General features: G+C 38.5%; 1 protein-coding gene across 4 annotated transcripts in view; it reads right to left on the bottom strand.

Moving 5' to 3' along the window:
- Window positions 1-17,893, bottom strand: part of PPARG (peroxisome proliferator activated receptor gamma) — a 175,747-nt gene that overhangs the window by 57,093 nt on the left and 100,761 nt on the right. The window contains exon 1 of one of the 4 annotated variants that reach the window (XM_067755497.1): window positions 12,539-12,680. The exons of the other annotated variants lie outside the window; for them this stretch is intronic. Within the exon in view, the coding sequence (XP_067611598.1) occupies window positions 12,539-12,620 (82 nt within the window). The 5' untranslated portion in view covers window positions 12,621-12,680. Of the gene's footprint in view, window positions 1-12,538; window positions 12,681-17,893 lie in introns of those variants that run through there. 4 annotated transcript variants of the gene reach the window in all.

Raw genomic sequence — 17,893 nt, 5'->3', positions numbered from 1 at the left:
GGGTGGGTTGCGGGAGAGGAGGAGTGTAGGTTTTGGGAAAGGGAGTGTGATGGCAAAGGGCTAAATTCTTATCTTCTGCAGCAGTAAGTCAGTGGGTAATCAACACAATTTAAAAAATCGCAGTATAAGCATGTTAAACATACAGCAGTAAAAACCAGGAGACATGCTTTAAAAAGTTAAAAATCATTGCCTCTGAGAAGTGGGAACCAGGTGTAGGTTGAAGACTGCGGTTCTTCATTAAAAGCTTTGTACTACGATCTGACTTCTAAAACTGTGTACAAATATTACTTTGATGAAAGTAAAAATTAAGTTAAATATCTTTAAACTGCAGTATTTTCCCATGATTTCACCTAACAGAGGGAGTAAATATATTCCTTGCCTGTTTCCCAGTCCTCTTAAAAGGACTTATCATGCAATAACCTGGAAAAGTAGAGAGAATTTTAATGGTAGTTTCAAGTAAAATAAAGGAGTATCAGAAAATATTTTTGATACTTGACCAACAGATGACTGTCCTTGTGACTCAAGCATTTAAAAAATAAATTCTATCAATTCCTTTCTTTTCCTTCACTGGTATGATGAGTTTGAATTAGCAAAGGAAGAAAAAGACTCTGGACCCCATTAGCAGAAGTATAGTTTAATAGTAGCTAATTATTTTTAGGCACTTATTATCATATGACAGGCACTGTACCTTAGACCCATTACATATGTAATTTATAATTTGTTAACGTAAGTATAATTTAGAAATGTACATATAGTAATATAACTTACATATATAAATAGTCCTATGGGTTGTAAACAATTATAATTGCTACCCAATAGACTGAAAACATTAGACAGAAAGAGGTAAGTGATTTGCCCAATACAACTAATAGGTATTGGAACTGGGGTTTGAATTCTGTTATGGTTTCTCTGAACAGAGAACCTCTTAGTTTGGACACCAGGAATTAAAAGGATTAAAATTCCTTAGTGTGGAATTTTAGTAGATTCCTTAGTGTGTCACATGTTTCTTTAATATAAGAAAATATGTTTTCATTGTGTTGTCTACTTAGACTATATTACAAACCAAATCCAGTGCTTCTGTCCTGGTGATACTCCCATCGATAGCCTTGGCAGAGGTTGAAAGCCTTCTAATACGTATCTTTATATGCACATTTCTTTATAAAGAGCCAGAAGGTCTCATGGCAAATTTCCAAATTCAGACCAACAAAGGGCATCTGATCAGCTTTGGAGAAGTCCATGTTAGTTTATGCTTTCTAAAAATTCATTTTCTCTTGCATGGGCCACATCTTGTTTAGATAGCTTGCTTAATCCAGTCCTGAGGTATCAGGGGACAGGAAAGATGATAGGATCATGCCCTCATCCAGAATGATCGTTTCTTCCGCTACCTTAGCTGGAGATTCAAGTCCTCTTTCTCATCATGGTCAAACTCGTTCAAGGTTGGTTCTTCTGCTAAAACCACCTTCACATGTTTCTAAAAGGAGATTTACTAAAAACTAGTCAGGACTAAGGCTAAATCTGTTGAACAGTTAGTTACTCTGGTTTAGCTGAAACTCTAGCCTTGCCTAGCACACACCAGCAGCCAGCGAAGACTGGTACTTAGGTCAGAAAAAAGGAACTGGAATGTTTCCTCCTGGCCAGCTCCTTCTGCACAATTTGGTTTTGGTTTTGCAGTGACAGGGGAAGGAAAATGGGAGAGAGGAGACCGAATGGAAAGGAAAAAAATGCAAGGAATGCTCCACAAGTTTGTAGCGACTTAGAAAGGAGGGAACCACCAAAGATCTCCCAAAGGACTGTTTCTCCTTGCTTTGTCCACCCGTCAACCACTGTAAGGGACCTCCTGCAACCAGGAAGAGAGAGAGTGGGTAGGTGTTTTTAAAGAAAACTTTACTACTGAAGCATCTCTGACAGCCTGAAATTATGCTAGAGGGGAAAGCTGGCCTTACTCAGAGTTGTTTAGTCTGGCAAAGTGAGCGATACACTACGCTTCTGTTTACTCTTTTGTTTTCAATTTACTGTGCCAAGCACTCTTAATGAGAAGACAATGGTCTTAAGCTATACAAACTCTGAGAACAAAAGTGTCAAAACAGATGTAGCCAGATCACTTGTGGTTATGGGATGAAGTGCAGATTTCCACTAGCTATACTGTATATTATCTTAAAACATATTGCCATGTGATATTAAAGTATTCTTAGTAAGCACTTTTCATTCTAAGTCCTCCTCCTGAGCCATTATAGCATTACCAAAAATATTCTACATGAAAACATTTGATACAATACAGCACTCATCCATGAGTTCAGAAACCCTCTTCATTAGGAAGGGTGAGAAACTTCATTCATCTGATAAAGAACAGCTATTTAAAAAAGACAAAACAACTGAAGTAGCCATCATACTTGACAGTGAAATATCTAAGCTTTCCTTCTGAGGTCAGGAATGAGATAAGGATACCAGTTATCATCAACACTGGAGATCCTATCCAATCCAACAACAACAACAACAAGACACAGAATTCGAAAAGTAGAAATAAAACTAACATTACTCACAGATGCCATGATTGTATAAAAAAAAATAAAACCATTACAGCTAAAAGGAGAATTTAGCTAAGTTCCCGGATATAAGGTTGATGTTAAAAACTCAACTATATTTCTATAAGCCAGCAACAAACAGAAAATGACATTTTGAAACGATGTTTACAATCGCATCAAAACCATCAAATACCTGGGGGAAAAATCTAGCAAAATATGAGTACAATCTCTACGCTGAAAACTCAAAAGTATATTGAAAAAGTATCTAAATAAATGAAGGGACGTGTCATGTTCATGGACTGGAAGGCTCAGTATTATAAAGCTGTCAATCCTCCACATTTATCTATAGATTCAGAATAAATTCCAATCAAAATCCTAGCGTTTCTGCCTGGAAACTGACATGCTGAGCCTAAAATTTATGTGGAAATTTAAAGGGCCAAGACTAGCCGAGGCAATCTTGAAGAGAAGAAAAATGCTGGAGGACTTATCCTACCAGATACCAGAACCAATGATAAAGCTACAGTCATTAAGACCAGATGTTGGTTGGTGCAAAGAGAGAAAAATAGACCAATGCAACCAATGCAAGCCCGGAATCAATGCCACATGTAAACGGTCACCTAGTTTATGAAAAAATGTCACTGTAGTAGGGCAAGGATAATACTTTCAATAAGCAGTGTAGGTAAACTGGGTATCCATAGAGAGGAAGAAAAGGTTCAACCCCACCTAATACCACACACAAAAAATCAATTTCATGTGAACTGCAGATCTCAGTGTGAAATATTAAACAAAAGAGCGTTAAAAAGAAAAACTAGGACAACGCCTTATCAACCTTGGAGTAGGCAAAGATTCATTCAACAGGATATAAAAAGCACTGACCATAAAAGAAAAATGTGATACACTGGACTCTATTAGGATTAAAAACTGTTCATTAAGTGAATAAAAAAGCAACAGAGTGGGAGAAGGTATCTGCAATACACATATTTGACAAAGGTCGCTTTAAAACTCGTATCTAAAGTACCTGATATAAAAATAGGCAAAAGACTTGATCAGGTACTTTGCAAAAGAGGATAGCCAAATGGACAACCAATATTTTAAAAGGTGCTTAACTTTACAGTCATCAGAGAAAGGGAAATAAAAATTAGAAACAAAAATTACAAGATGATACCACCACTTACCCACCAGAGTGATAAAATGAAAAAGATAGAAAATGCCAAGAACCAGGAAAGATGTGGAGTGAATGAAACACTCAGACACTGCTGGTGGAGGTATACACTGGTACAGCCGCATTCAGAACCGTTTGGTAGTGACTCAAGGCTGAACACGTCCCACAGCCCAAGTATATATCTAACAAAATGTGTATACTTGTTCACTGAAAGACCAATACGAGAGCGCTCACAGTTGTACTGTTTGCAATACTGAAAACCACCTGAATGCCCATCATCAGTAGGGTAGGAAGATATATTGTGATATAGTCGCACAGTGAAATACCATATAGTAATGAGAGTGAAGGGCAATTACATTCAATAATGTGATTAATCCAACAAACAAGTACTCGGCAAAAGAATCCAGATACAAAAGAGTAAACCATGTATGATTCTACTTACATAAAATTCAAAAACAGGCAAAACTAATCTTTGGGTTAGAAATTAGAATAGTCAGAGAGCTTCTGGAATGCTGGTATTGTTCTGTTCTTTATCTGGGTGCAAATTACACAAGTATGTTCATTTGTGAAATGATTTATACATTTTCTCTAATAAAAAGGTTAAATAACAGAGATGTCTCATATGGGTCCGGGAAGTCGAGGTTGATAGAAGGAAACGTTAAGACCAACTACATAGCCAGCAAAAACTCTTCCATTTGTATTACAAAGGATGGGTGTAGAATTTCCAGGGCACTCATTTGACAATTTTCCTAGTCAGAAGTTATAAAGCAGTATTGAAATGATTCTTAGTAAACTATCTATTTTTTAAACTGGCTTCCGTGTACAATAAAGGCTAGATACATATTTAACCAAGGTTCTCGAATCAGTGTAAACAAGGCAGGTAAAAATTCACAGGGTGCACACTTCATCCTAAGGAATGAGTATTAAAAGTTATGTTTTTGCTTTAGATATGCTTGGCCTATTCTGTCTTACGAGAACCCTGTATTTTTTTTTTTAGACAATGCAGGAAATCTTTTTCCAAAAACTAATGCCTACATTAGGAGTCCCGTGTTTGGGAAGTTAATGTGCTTGGAACAGTTGAGTTGTCTTTTGAGACATTCCATTTAAGTGAAATAAATCAACAGGTTAAATCCAAACTACCAATTTTATGCTAACTATTTAACTCTTCTCTGTATCAACAATCTATTTTATAAACCTTGTTTCTTACAAGAGTCATTATATTTTACTATGGTGTTTCTCTTCCCAAAACTTTTCCTTGTTTTACTTTTCTTGGGCATTTTTCTTTCTCAACATCTTAACCTCAGTACATGCTCAGTCAGTAATACAAAACCAAAACCACCTCAAATCAAGATAACCAATGACCTAAAACTATGTACAAGGTATTTTTCAGGCCCCACAAGAAATACATTATAATGTAGTTCTTGAGCTCGAAAAGTTACCAAGATGAAAGATGTTTGATAACAGAAGAAAGTACAGAGAAAATAAGTGCTCTAAAAACATCGAGGAGACAGAGACTCACACATTCTGAAATAATTGGGGATATCGACTCGGTAGAGACGGGTTTTGAATTATGAGGGCCCAGTGGAGTGATTGGGATTTGGATTATTACTGATAAAGATATTCCAAGGAAAAGATACTTGTCTCCTTCATCCAGCATGGCCCTTCTATGACCTGAGTTTATTTAAGCAATAATAACAAAATGAATATAACACCAAAGAGGATTAGATTTCATATAGGACAGACACTTGCAAATTGGATTGGTTTCTCCTGGTCAGTTGTTCGTACCTTTTAATTGGCTAGAGGTGTGTTGTATCAACAGCAAAGAGATTTCTTCATAAATGGGAAAAATTTCTATGTGAACCTGGCCATATTTAGGTCAAATTCACACCTTTGGATCTTTTTAGCATCATACTTTAATCAACTAAGCAAACTTGCCCGGTCTACATAACAGGTTTTTAATTTTTGGGGGGGCAGTGCGGCATGTGGGATCTTAGTTCCCCGATCAGGGACTGAACCTGGGCCCTCAGCAGTAAGAACGCAGAGTCCTAACCACTGGGACGCCAGGCAATTACCAATAGGTCTTTAATTTTTAAAACTAAACTAAAGGCAGGGTTTTAGGTAAAGTGTAAGACAATAGTAAAATAATATCCAATTATCTTACATTAAAAATATTTAATTGCTAACGCAAAGCAAAAAAAAAAAAAAGAATAATGGATATTTTGCATTCTCCAAAAAAGTAAGGGGAGCCATCGTGTTCATATGTCTGGAACATGTGAAGGATACCAGAACTTCTGCTCTGTTACTAAGTTCTGTCACTGGCTCTTTGCCAAAACAAGAAGTTGAACCTTGGTTTCTTTCTTCTAGAACTATGATTAATAATAAGTATCTTTCAGATAATATCTCAATATTATGAAAAAAATTCTAAGGAAAAGATTGGGAGAGAGTAAGAAGTAACTATGACCTAATTAACTATGGAAATAGAAAACTTTTGATAGTATGGATAATGAAAATCTGTATTATCCCAAAGTGTAACTTCTGTTTTAGAGGTGAGAAGACAAAACGAACATTTGTTGGATGCTGATGACATACCAGACACTGCTCTAAGTGCTTTATATATTGGATATTAGTTACTTAACCAAGTAAGGTTCTGCTAGCAAATAAGCCTCCTGAGGTTCAAATGAATACTGAAGTATCAAAAGGCAGGCAGACTTGAAGGGAAGCCAGCATTTGGATAATGCACAAACTTATAACATTCAAATTAATATTCAACTAATGACATTCAAACCAATGGAGGGCCATGGTGCAAATAACTCTAAATAACAGGTAATTCAAAATATATTTGTACCTGGTTTTTAGCATATACTTAATGCTTATATGAACATCAGTTTTAGCATATTATTCAGTGTACACTACACTTTTGTTTTTATACACTAAACAGATTCCAGGGCCTGAACTCAGGAGAAGTACAGCAAGGGATCAGCATGGTCTTAATAAGTCAGCAAGAACTTATTAGTTACCTATCACGTGTTAGATACTGGTGGAATATAGGAGAGAATAAAACTTGGATCCTATCCTCAGTGACTATATAATTTGGCTTAGGTAACATACAAAACAGAAAACAATATCAGGCGGTCTCCAATTAAGACCTAAATACTGTGATACAGACCAAAAATGATAGAGGATTTAATTCTTTCATTTAACAAGTATTATTGAGCCCCTCTATTCACCGAGCATGTTCTAGGCAGTTGGGATGTACCAGTGGGTGAGCAAACTAGACAAAGATCTCTGTCCTCATGGCGTTAATGTGCTAGTGAGATAAAACGGACGATAAACAATAAATATGGGCTTCCCTGGTGGTACGGTGGTTAAGAATCCGCCTGCCAGTGCAGGGGACACAGGTTTGAGCCCTGGTCCGGGAGGATTGCCGCGGAGCAACTAAGCACGCACACCACAACTACTGAGCCTGCGCTCTAGAGCCTGGGAGCCACAAGTACTGAGCCCACGTGCCACAACTACTGAAGCCCCTGCGTCTACAGCCTGTGCTCCGCAACAGGAGAAGCCAGCGCAGTAAGTCTGCGCACCGCAACGGAAGAGTAGCCCCCGCTCGCCGCAACTAGAGAAAGCCCGCGTGCAGCAACGAAGACCCAACACAGCCAAAAATAAATAAGTAAATAAATTTAAAAAAAAAACAATAAAAACGATGAACAAATAAATTATATGGCAGGCTAGAAGTTGAGGACTGCTTAGAAATAAGCAAACGTAGAGCAGGGGGGAGCGGAAGGGCAGTGGGGAGGACAGATAATTCAACAGGGGGTCAAGGCAGTTCTCACTCGAAGGTGAGAGCTGGGCAGTGATTAGAAGCAGCTGAGAGTCAGCCAAGATGTCAGAGGAAGAGGGTTCCCAGAAGATGCAAGAACTCGAGTGAAAGCGCTAAGGCAGGAGCAAGTGTGAAACATGGGAGGAACGGCAAGGAGGCCAGTGTGTCTGGAGAGAGGGGAGGGGTGGACGCTGACGGCGTGGGGTGCAGGGCTTACGTGTCAGGAGAAGGGGAGTCACTGCAGGGTTGTGAGCAGAGGGACAGACCTGACTTCCATTTTAACGTGATCCCTCTGGATGCTGGGTTGAGACTAGGTTGTTGGGGGCAGAGGCAGGAAAACCTGTCAAGAGACTGGGATAGCCCTCCAGGCAAGGGACAGTGGGTAGCCTGTATCAGATGCTGGCAGTGGAGTGGGGAGAAGACACATATTCCTGCAGGGGGGAGGGAGAGCGATGAACGGTAAGGTATTCAGAGGGCAGACATTACTTGAACCTGACCTTGAAGGACAGAGAGAATTGGAACAGGAGGAGGAATTAGGAGAGGCCTTCCAGGACATGTTAGTTTTGGAGGCAAGAGTGAGTGTGGCTTGTTCTTGGGACAATGATGTTAGTCTAATAAGAGCATGGCAGGCCAGTCTCTGGGGTGTGGAGGGAAATAAGGTACATGAGGTGGAAGCAGAATACAAAGAGCTCTGAATGCCAGTGTTCACACTGGCGCCTTGTATATATTGCAGGTGCTCAACACGTATTAGAAAACGGGTAAGAAAGACAGGCTTTTAGGACCACTTATCTGGCAGATTGGATTGGCTGGCTGAGAGTTTCTCTTTTAGCTCGGCTAGAAGGCCATACAGAAATCCTGGCATGAGGTAATGAGGCATAATTTACATGTAGGTAATTGACAGTTGGCTGTTTTAAATCTTTCTAATGCAAACCATTCGCCACTTGTGGGAACCTCAATCTTGTGTTGGCAATCCCTTACTCAAAAAAAAAAATTACGTGGGTCTCAAAAACTGTGTTCTCAAGCAGCCACGTGATCTTAATTCCCAGGTTATAAAAGTTGAATAGCAGTTGCTATCAAATACATGTGCAATGTCTGTGTCTCTAAATTAGTTACAGGTGCAAAATTGTCTACCAAAAACGTGAATCTCGTAGAGCTTTATAGAAACTAACTCCCACTCAGACGAGTCTGATTCATTTTCTACCACATATTTTCACAAATACTCAACAGTGGTAGGTGGACACGAGGCATTTTCTGGACAACTTTCTAATGCCGAATTCAGGGTATCCGAAGGAAGCTAAGATAATAGGCACTTTGTGTCTGTTCTGTTGCTTGAATATAACTAAGAAATCTACTTTGGTCAGATTTCCTCTGACACTAAGAATACATACCTTACTAAGAGCTACGATGATTTCAGAATTTCCTCCAGCTCATCTCATTCAAGGTGTAAGTGAGAATGCTGACAAAGGTTATAATCTACGACGACCTCCATCAGAGGTATAAAAACTGTTCTTCACTTAACGACCCCTGTTTTACACCGCAATTAACAGTTTATATGGATAATTGCCGTCGGGTAGCAATTCATCATACGGAGGACACGATCATCTAAGGCAATTTTCATTGTCAGAAGAAAACATAATCATCGCTCTCATTTAGGCACAAAGAATGACTTAACTTTTGGATATTCAATCTTTTCATGGATAAATGTTAATAAAAGTGGGAGGTAATTCCCCCGTTTAAAAACATCAGACATGATGCTTTCTCTACGTCTGATCATTTCCTCACCAAAACATTCACGGGAGCTCATGCAGAGGCCTCGTCTCACTCAAAACTGCCACTTGCTTTGATTCCTAAGGAATCCTGCTGATTTCCCCACCATGTTCCTTAAAATGCTTCACATTTAGGATATTATATGTCTTCCATTCTATCCACAAGTGATTAATACTACAAGGCCAGGCCAATAAACTCTATACAGGCTGTCCGGTGTGCTTTCGCAACTACTGTGTCATTTAATCCTCACAATAGCCCTGTGTTTTCTGTTAATATATGTGCAAACAGAGGGTAGAGAGGATAAGTGACTTGCTTAAATTCACACAGAAAGTATGTGGCCAAGACAAGTTCAGGAGTTACATTCCCTGATACTACATGGGTCCCCTCAAACTTCTGGAAAGGTAAAGACTTGGGTCAATTATCTAAACGCTTCCAAGTACACAGCTGCCTGGAGTCACACAGCCACAGTTTGTCTCCCTCAATAGAAATGGCGGCCAATCAATCACTCACTCCTCTCTCAGGAGAGACTCTCATTTCAAAGAATCATCTATTGCAGCATTTGTCATGTCTCTAAGGCACACTTCCATTGCTCAACCAGCTCCAAAGGACAAGCGTGTCATCATCTTTCAATGCTCTGGTGCAACAATTTAAAATTAGAGAATTCACACAGGACTGAGTCTGGCACTAAAAGTGGGAGGCATATTCAGCTTAAGTTTATGGAGCTTCCCTTCAATCTTGCCAATTTCTCTAGTGGAAATGGTTTCAGAGCCAGCATGGGGTTACTTGGGGTTCCTTGAAAAGCTCATGATGAAAACAGAAAGGGAAATAAGATAAAGAGAGTCACAGTGATAATGAAGCCCAGGAAAACGTATAGAAGTCCCCTTTGGGCACAGTGGCTACACACAGTGGAGTTTTTAGTTTCATGAATGGGACCAATATGGCTGGACATCTGGATCATTCACACTCAACGAGCCACTCTGTCTTCAGTAGCAGCACTCAGCTCCTTGCAACATCCCTATTCCCCTTTGCCTGTGATACAGATGAATTCCTGTATTGAGGCCAAGTACCTAATCTCTGCAGTGTTTCACCTCTGCTGGCCTCAATTAGCTAACGATGACCAGATTCCCAATTTGTTTTCAAGTTTGTTTTGGCAACAGTGGAGTATTCAGTGGTCACCTACAAAATATAGACGCTTACAATCACAGGTCTTTGGCCTTAAGGAACTCATATTTTTAACAGAAAAACATTTACGAATAAGGAGTAATCAGAGACCATATAACGCAATAGTTAAATGATTGGCACAATATATAATTTCTTAACTGCTAATAATTCTATTCTGTACCATGTTAATGAAGAAGAAAAGTACTGGGTTATTCTTTTGAAGGGGATTTGAGAGTCAAACAAATTAAACCCAGGGAAAATTCAAGGCATAAAAATAAAGAGATTAGCACAGGATGAAAACTAACTTGAAACCCATAACTATCCCTTACCATAAACAGTACTTGCCCCAGTTAACCTAAAACATTTGTTGTACTGCATTCTGGACATATCCTTTTCAAACAGACAAAACTATCAAATTTTGACTCAAGAATTATTTTACAGTATAGCTAGGACATTCTGCCCTGATGCAGCATAAATGAAAAACCGGAGAAAGACAGCAATACTTCTTATGGCTTATAGAAAAACAGAGTAACAGACTTTTATATAATATAATGAAACTAAACTCCTATTTAAGAGACTCAGATGATAGAAACATACATTGAGTCCAGTCATCATAAGAAAACGAAACGGTATTTCATGAAATATTTTCTCTTAATTTTTAAAAAGCTTGATGTTTTAAAAATTTGTGATCAATATGTTCAAAGTTCAGGCTTCCAGAAAAACTGAAAATCAAAATGTAAAGCCATCCATTTCAACAATTAAGCAACTTAATTTTAATGCTTTAGCACCTGTATTGTAAAACGTGAATCAGACTAGTTAACACAACCTATTTTTATGTGGCATCTCTGAGAAGACAATGCCCAGAAATACATACAAAACAGTACAAAACAGAATCAGCTGTGCTAATACGCTCCAGTAGAAGGAGCTACAGAAATAAGAACTTACATCTTGCAACGGCCAAGAAAGGAATACTGAAAATGAAGTATCAGAATCTTTCATAACCGAACAAAAGTAATAATCATTTACTTAGCATACGATAGGCATTAGGGGCCTCATTTTCTTTATGTGTAAAATGCAACACTTAGACCTTCTCAAGGTCCCCACACGATTCTACAAAGCCTTAGGCACTATGCTTCACACCCTAAGAAATATAAAGAAAAATACAACTCGGTCCTACACTCAGGAACCTTACAATCCTTTGGGACAGATAAAACGTACATGCAAGTATCTAGATTTCAAAGTAGAGCAGAAACGTGCAAAGAGTACTTTAAGATGAATAAATGCTGTGAGAGGGATAAACACTGCTATGAGAGACAGGTAACACAGAAGGCTACAAGCAGGAAAGTGACTCTTCAGGTATTCTAAAAAGACCTTAGGTATCTGGGAGAAACATATATAAACCCAGGAAATAAAAATAAATAGGTGGATGGACCTAGAGACTGTCATACAGAGTGAAGTAAGTCAGCAAGAGAAAAACAAATATCGCATAGTAGCGCATATATGTGGAATCTAGAAAAATCGTACAGATGAACCTGTCTGCAAGGCAGAAATAGAGGCACAGACACAGAGAACAAACGTATGGACACCAAGGTGGGAAAGGGGAGGGTGGGATGAATTGGGAGATTGGGATTGACATATATACACTATTACGTATAAAATAACTAATGAGAACCTGTTGTATAGCATAGGGAACTCTACTCAGTGCTCTGTGGTGACCTAAATGGGAAGGAAATCCAAAAAAGAGGGTATATATGTATCCATATAGCTGGTTCACTGTACAGCAGAAACTAACACAACATTGTAAAACAACTATACCCCAATTTAGAAAAATGAATAGGATTTTTAAAAATATAAATATACCTTTAATGCTTAAAATTCAGGGCACAGGAGTCATGCACAGAGATAAAATAAGGATTAATTTAGGTTTTCTAAGACATTCTAAATATGTTTATAAGTGAACACAGTAGTAGCACACGAAGCATCAAAATACTGAACTATACACATCATTGTATTAGAACAAACATAACTTGGAAAACAAACTACAAGAACAATTTCACCCTTCCATGATGCCCGAAGTATCCCAACAGCCGTATCTGGAATTCACTTTACCTTGTGAAGTGCTTGCAGACAGTGTGTCAGCGAAGGAATCACTCTCTGGGTCAATAAGAGAATCTCCCAGAGTTTCACCCATCACAGCATGGAAGAGGAGTTTGCTGTGATTCACACTGATATTTGTCTATTTCTTGCAAAAGTCCAATCCGTTAAAAGAAAAAGATTTGTGGTAGTAGAACTTGTGAACGCACCAATGAGTCAAGACATCAGTTTCCAAATATTTGGGGGAGGTGGGAATAAACTCACAAAGGACCAGGCCTGAATTGGCTGGCACCCTCCTGTTGGGGACCAGCTGTGACAGAATGTTGTGTCATAATCTTGTTCACTGCTTTGGCAAGACTTTGTACATTACAAGGAAAACATTGCCACACCGTCTCGCCAGTGACCCTCATGTTCCGTGTCTTGTGAGGGGCGCAAGCGAGCAGCAGTACAGTATTTAGAACTCTTGGAGCGAAGAGATTTTTCAATATTCAATTGCTTCTTAAATGGAAAGCTTTACATCTCTGGGTTATGAAATAAACTTACTTGGACAAAGCTTTTTTCTGTCTGCCAAGCCCTGGTTGAATCTATAATCACATTATCTGATATCTGAAGAAAACATCTGAATTCAAGAATGTGATCGTATTTTAAAATTTGCTATCAGCTACTAAAATGTTCTAAGGTATTTATTCTACTACTTGGTAAAGTATGTAAAAAATGATGCTGAAAGCTATCCAAATTCCATAAAATTAAAGAGTTAAGAGACTGGAGGCAGGTCCAGCTATGGCTTAGATTTTGTATATCAGGGTCTGCTTTTTGAAAACTTAATTATTAAGTTTATCCATCAATAGCAAATACATCAGCTGATGTCTGAACATCGGTTAATGCTGAAACAATAAATTCCCTACCATAATGAAAAAAGTGGAGTTCTCCCTGAGAGGAATAATGCATTACCAGAAAAAAAAAAAAAAAAAAAAAAGCGGACTTACACTGATAGGTTGGCGAGGAATTGTGGTCAGTTTTGTAATCAGGAAAAAGCTGGCTTCTTGCTCAAGGCCTTTGCCCTTTTTGGCAAAGAGAAACACTAGCTGTGCCAAACCTCAATGTGGGAGCAGGCCTCCTCCTGTCACATAAGTGGCCTCATAGAACTGCAGTGACTTATGGATTTAAAAAGATGCCCCACATAGGGCAGTATATCAGATGGCAACAAATCTCTGAACACACTCATCCCAATATTCCCCAGGTGGAAGAAATACATATCTGATTCATCTACATTGAGTAACTAGTCATCCTGCAAGGGACTTCCTTGTCAGTCATGGAGCAACAGCTCAGTGGGAAGAACACTTAACTGGGTCTCCACAGTGCAGAATAAAGTGTAGAGTTGGGCAATTACATAGTGTATAAACCTTTAAAAACCAAAACACCTTTATTAAGGTAATTCAAGTTAAAGCAAGGTTCTTTTTTTTTAACATCTTTATTGGAGTATAATTGCTTTACATTGTTGTGTTAGTTGCTGCTGTATAACAAAGTGAATCAGCTATATATATATATATATATATATATATATATATATGTATATCCCCATATCCCCTCCCTCTTGCGTCTCCCTCCCACCCTCCCTATCCCACCCTTCTAGGTGGTCTCAAAGCACCAAGCTGATCTCCCTGTGCTATGCAGCTGCTTCCCACTAGTAAAGCAAGTTTCTTGACAGTCCAAATGACTGGGGGAATTATAGTTGCGTAGAACTAGTTTTTTCTATATTCACTTTGAATTCTCCATAAAGGAGTTTCTCTTTTCCTCTCAATGGGAAATTTCGCACAATGACATATTTAAAGGTGTGTTAATCCAAGATTCTTGGTTGAATTTATGATAGATAAAAATAAATGATTGAAGTCAAGAACACTTTCCTTCTTGTTAATAAAACAGAACAAAATTTTAAGCCCCATTCTGCCTACAGATACTCCTACTCAATGTCCCAAGATGTGTTTGAGTCTGAAAGGCAAATTTCAGCTTTATTCCTATTAAGTGGCAGTATCTCACCCAATTCCCTATCATCACCTCATTCTTGCCTTCTGATTCCAAAGTCTCTCTAATTTTATTTATTTATTTATTTATTTATTTATTTTTTGCGGTACGTGGGCCTCCCACCGCTGTGGCCTCTCCTGCTGCGGAGCACAGGCTCCGGAAGCACAAGCTCAGCGGCCATGGCTCACGGGCCCAGCCGCTCCGCGGCATGTGGGATCTTCCCAGACCGGGGCATGAACCCGTGTCCCCTGCATCGGCAGGTGGACTCTCAACCACTGCGCCACCAGGGGAGTCCCTCTCTAATTTTAAAAAAATGAACAAGTTTATTAAAATGTTCTTAAGATTATGATAGATTATAAGAATGATAAAGTTTGCAGAATGATAGCCATTTTTGAGTGAGAGAAGCTCTTTGTTGTCTAAGGCTCTATTAATACGACGAGAAAATAAGGCCCCTAAATGACAAGTAAATTCTCCAGGTGGAACAGCTAGGGAGGGGCACAACCGGAACTTGAATCTAACTCTCAGGCCAGTTTACTATTGGCCTTCACCAACTCCCACTCTTACAAGTGTCTAAATCACCGCTTTTAATAAATCAGGTGCAACAGGGATAGAGTATAGGGTGACTTCAGGGGAAAATATGTTAACTCTTTCAAGGAACATCAATGAGTAACTGTATTATTCACTTTTCAGTATCTATGGCTATGGAGGGGGTGTGGGGAGTTTCTCAATGCCCTTCTTTCTCTCATTCCCACATTTCCTCAATGACCATGTAGCTCATTCATGCCACATAATTCTACCTGAGGATCGTCTGAGTTTTGTTTCTGAGGCTGACAGTATCACCTAGTTCTCGAGTTCTGTAGTATTCATTCTTTCCAGCGATCATCAAACGGACTAATTTCTGGATTCTTCACCTACTGTTACTTCTATTCTTTTTTTTTTTTTCTTCTCAGACACCATTCAACTTGGCCTATGTCCTGTGTCACTAGAACTTGTAAGCCTCTAATAGTTCTGACAGCGTGCTTCAGCTATTCAAACATAAAATTATTTTTAACAGCTAATTATTCCACAGCACCTGAACCTAATACTACCGACTCTTACAGCACCACCATCTGTCAACCCTTCTCCCCTAGACGATATTACTTGAAAGCAAAAACCTGACCTATTCACTGTTTTCCATTCATTTATTTATTCAACAAATATTTATTGGCAATATATCACACTAAATTGGCAGGCGTGGAGCTAGGTGCTGGCTTGATGAACAAGATGGATGTGTTCTTATATGGTGGAGTTTAAAAACTCAGTAGACAAAAATTACAGTTTTAATAGAGCCTGGCACATAGCAGGAGCAATAAGTGTTGCTTAAACTCTTGACAACATATCAAGCAATATAGAAAGTACCCCAAGTTACTAACAAAATACTTACATAATATAGATTGTTTAATCATATTTGTTATGTTAGTGATCATGTTCTGTCCTATCACGCTGTAGCACTGGGTCACTTAAGAAACAACTTGCTCACAAATTAAAATGGACAAAAATAAACTGAGCCAATCTCATTTGTATCTAATTACACAGCTGTTTTGTGCTTAGATATTGAAAAGGCATTACATTTTATTTTACAGCTATGCACTCATGCATCCCTCAGATGTTCATGAAGTACCTACTAAGTGCCAGGTATTATTCTAGGCATAGGAGATAACACGTTCATAAGCCAAGGTTCCCATCCTCAGTGAGTTCACATTTAACGATATTTATCAAAATTATCCAAATATACCTAAAAGAGTGATAGTTTAGCTTACTTAACATTGAAGGCCAATTAGCATGTGCTGATGTCATAAATAATATATTTACTTACCGTTACCATCAGACAACACAGTATGTGATCACCAGAAAATTTATGAGAGTTTCGACATGCACGTGAATTTCTTTATCTTCAAGGTCTTAAGATTCCCCCAGTATCTTATTCTTTATAATATCAAAATTTGAAGGATATTATAATAAGATGCATAAAAGAGCATGCCGGTGAATGGGACTGTTACGTAAGGTCTTGGAGCTTCAGACCATGTCTAGGTGTTTTGTACACCAACTGGTTATCAGCACTTTGCATTGATACCTCTAGAGGTACTGAAGGGTACCTCTATATAGAAGTCTATTGCCTTCCATCCTATGGGGAACCCTCTTTGAAGCATAGTCCTTGGTAATTTTCCAGAGTCAGGAGGAGTGGGAGAAGGCCACCTTCCTTATGCAATTGCACAAAATCTAACCCAGCTTCCTCTATTGAGGAATATTGGGTTCTGTGCCATGTAGAGGTGAGAAGAAGATCGTCTCCCCTTGGACTTTGATGACATAGCGGTATGGATGTGATTGTGGGTACAGTACACACCATCAGCAGGAGGAAGAATGGGGATAATCAGGAATGATGATATAAGGGGAGGATGAAAAGCTTAATGCTATCCTAGTTTATGACATTTAAAAAAATGGACAATTTGGTATCTGAGAAGGCTACTCTTCAGTATTTGGTCTTCAGTATTATTTATGGAACTGTCTTTGACCAAAAGAATCTGAATATTACTCAGCCAAAATACTCCCAAAATTTTAGTACATTTAGAGAAGGCAACTAGAGTAATAACAGCTATAAATGATTCCATGACAAAAAGAGAATGTCTAAAAATGTATAATTAACAAAATCATGGTATTACATCTATATGAAGTTTTATAAAAAGTATTATTCAGTGTTTAGAATGATTTACATCAAATATTCCCATACAATAGAGTATTTTTCATGTCACATTACTCTCGAAAACTAATTAAAACCTTGCTCTTTTTTTATCGAGGTAACATTAGTTGATAACATTATATAAGTTTCACGTGTACAGCACTATGTTTCCACTTCTGTATACACTATAGCATGCTCACCGCCAAAAGTCTAGTTTTCTCTCTGTCACCATACAATTGACCCCCTTTACCCATTTTGCCCTCCCCTCAACCTCCTTTTCCCTCTGGTAACCACCAATCTGTTCTCTGAATCTATGCAAAACCCTGTTTTGGGGGGCTATAAGTTAAATTTAGATTAAATTTCATTAATGAAATTTCATTCTCTAGATCGAATCTGAATTTTAAAAACTGCTTTAATTGCTTTCTTTTCCTTTTCTGTAAAACAAGCTATGTTAGTACGAGTTAGAATGGTGCATATAGTATTCTTTTCTTTTGCTATAGCCCCATTTAAAAACTTGCTTCATTTCATGCTACAAGCGCTATGACCACTCACCTTAGGTCCTAAAAGGTCAGGAGCTCCCTCCCTAATACCTGTGAGCATCCCTCAGGCCTTGCACAGTGTCCCTAGTTGGC

This window comes from Pseudorca crassidens, chromosome 10 (genome assembly GCF_039906515.1).
Source record: "Pseudorca crassidens isolate mPseCra1 chromosome 10, mPseCra1.hap1, whole genome shotgun sequence".
Lineage (NCBI taxonomy): Eukaryota > Metazoa > Chordata > Mammalia > Artiodactyla > Delphinidae > Pseudorca > Pseudorca crassidens.
This window is presented reverse-complemented; position numbering and strand designations above follow the sequence as displayed.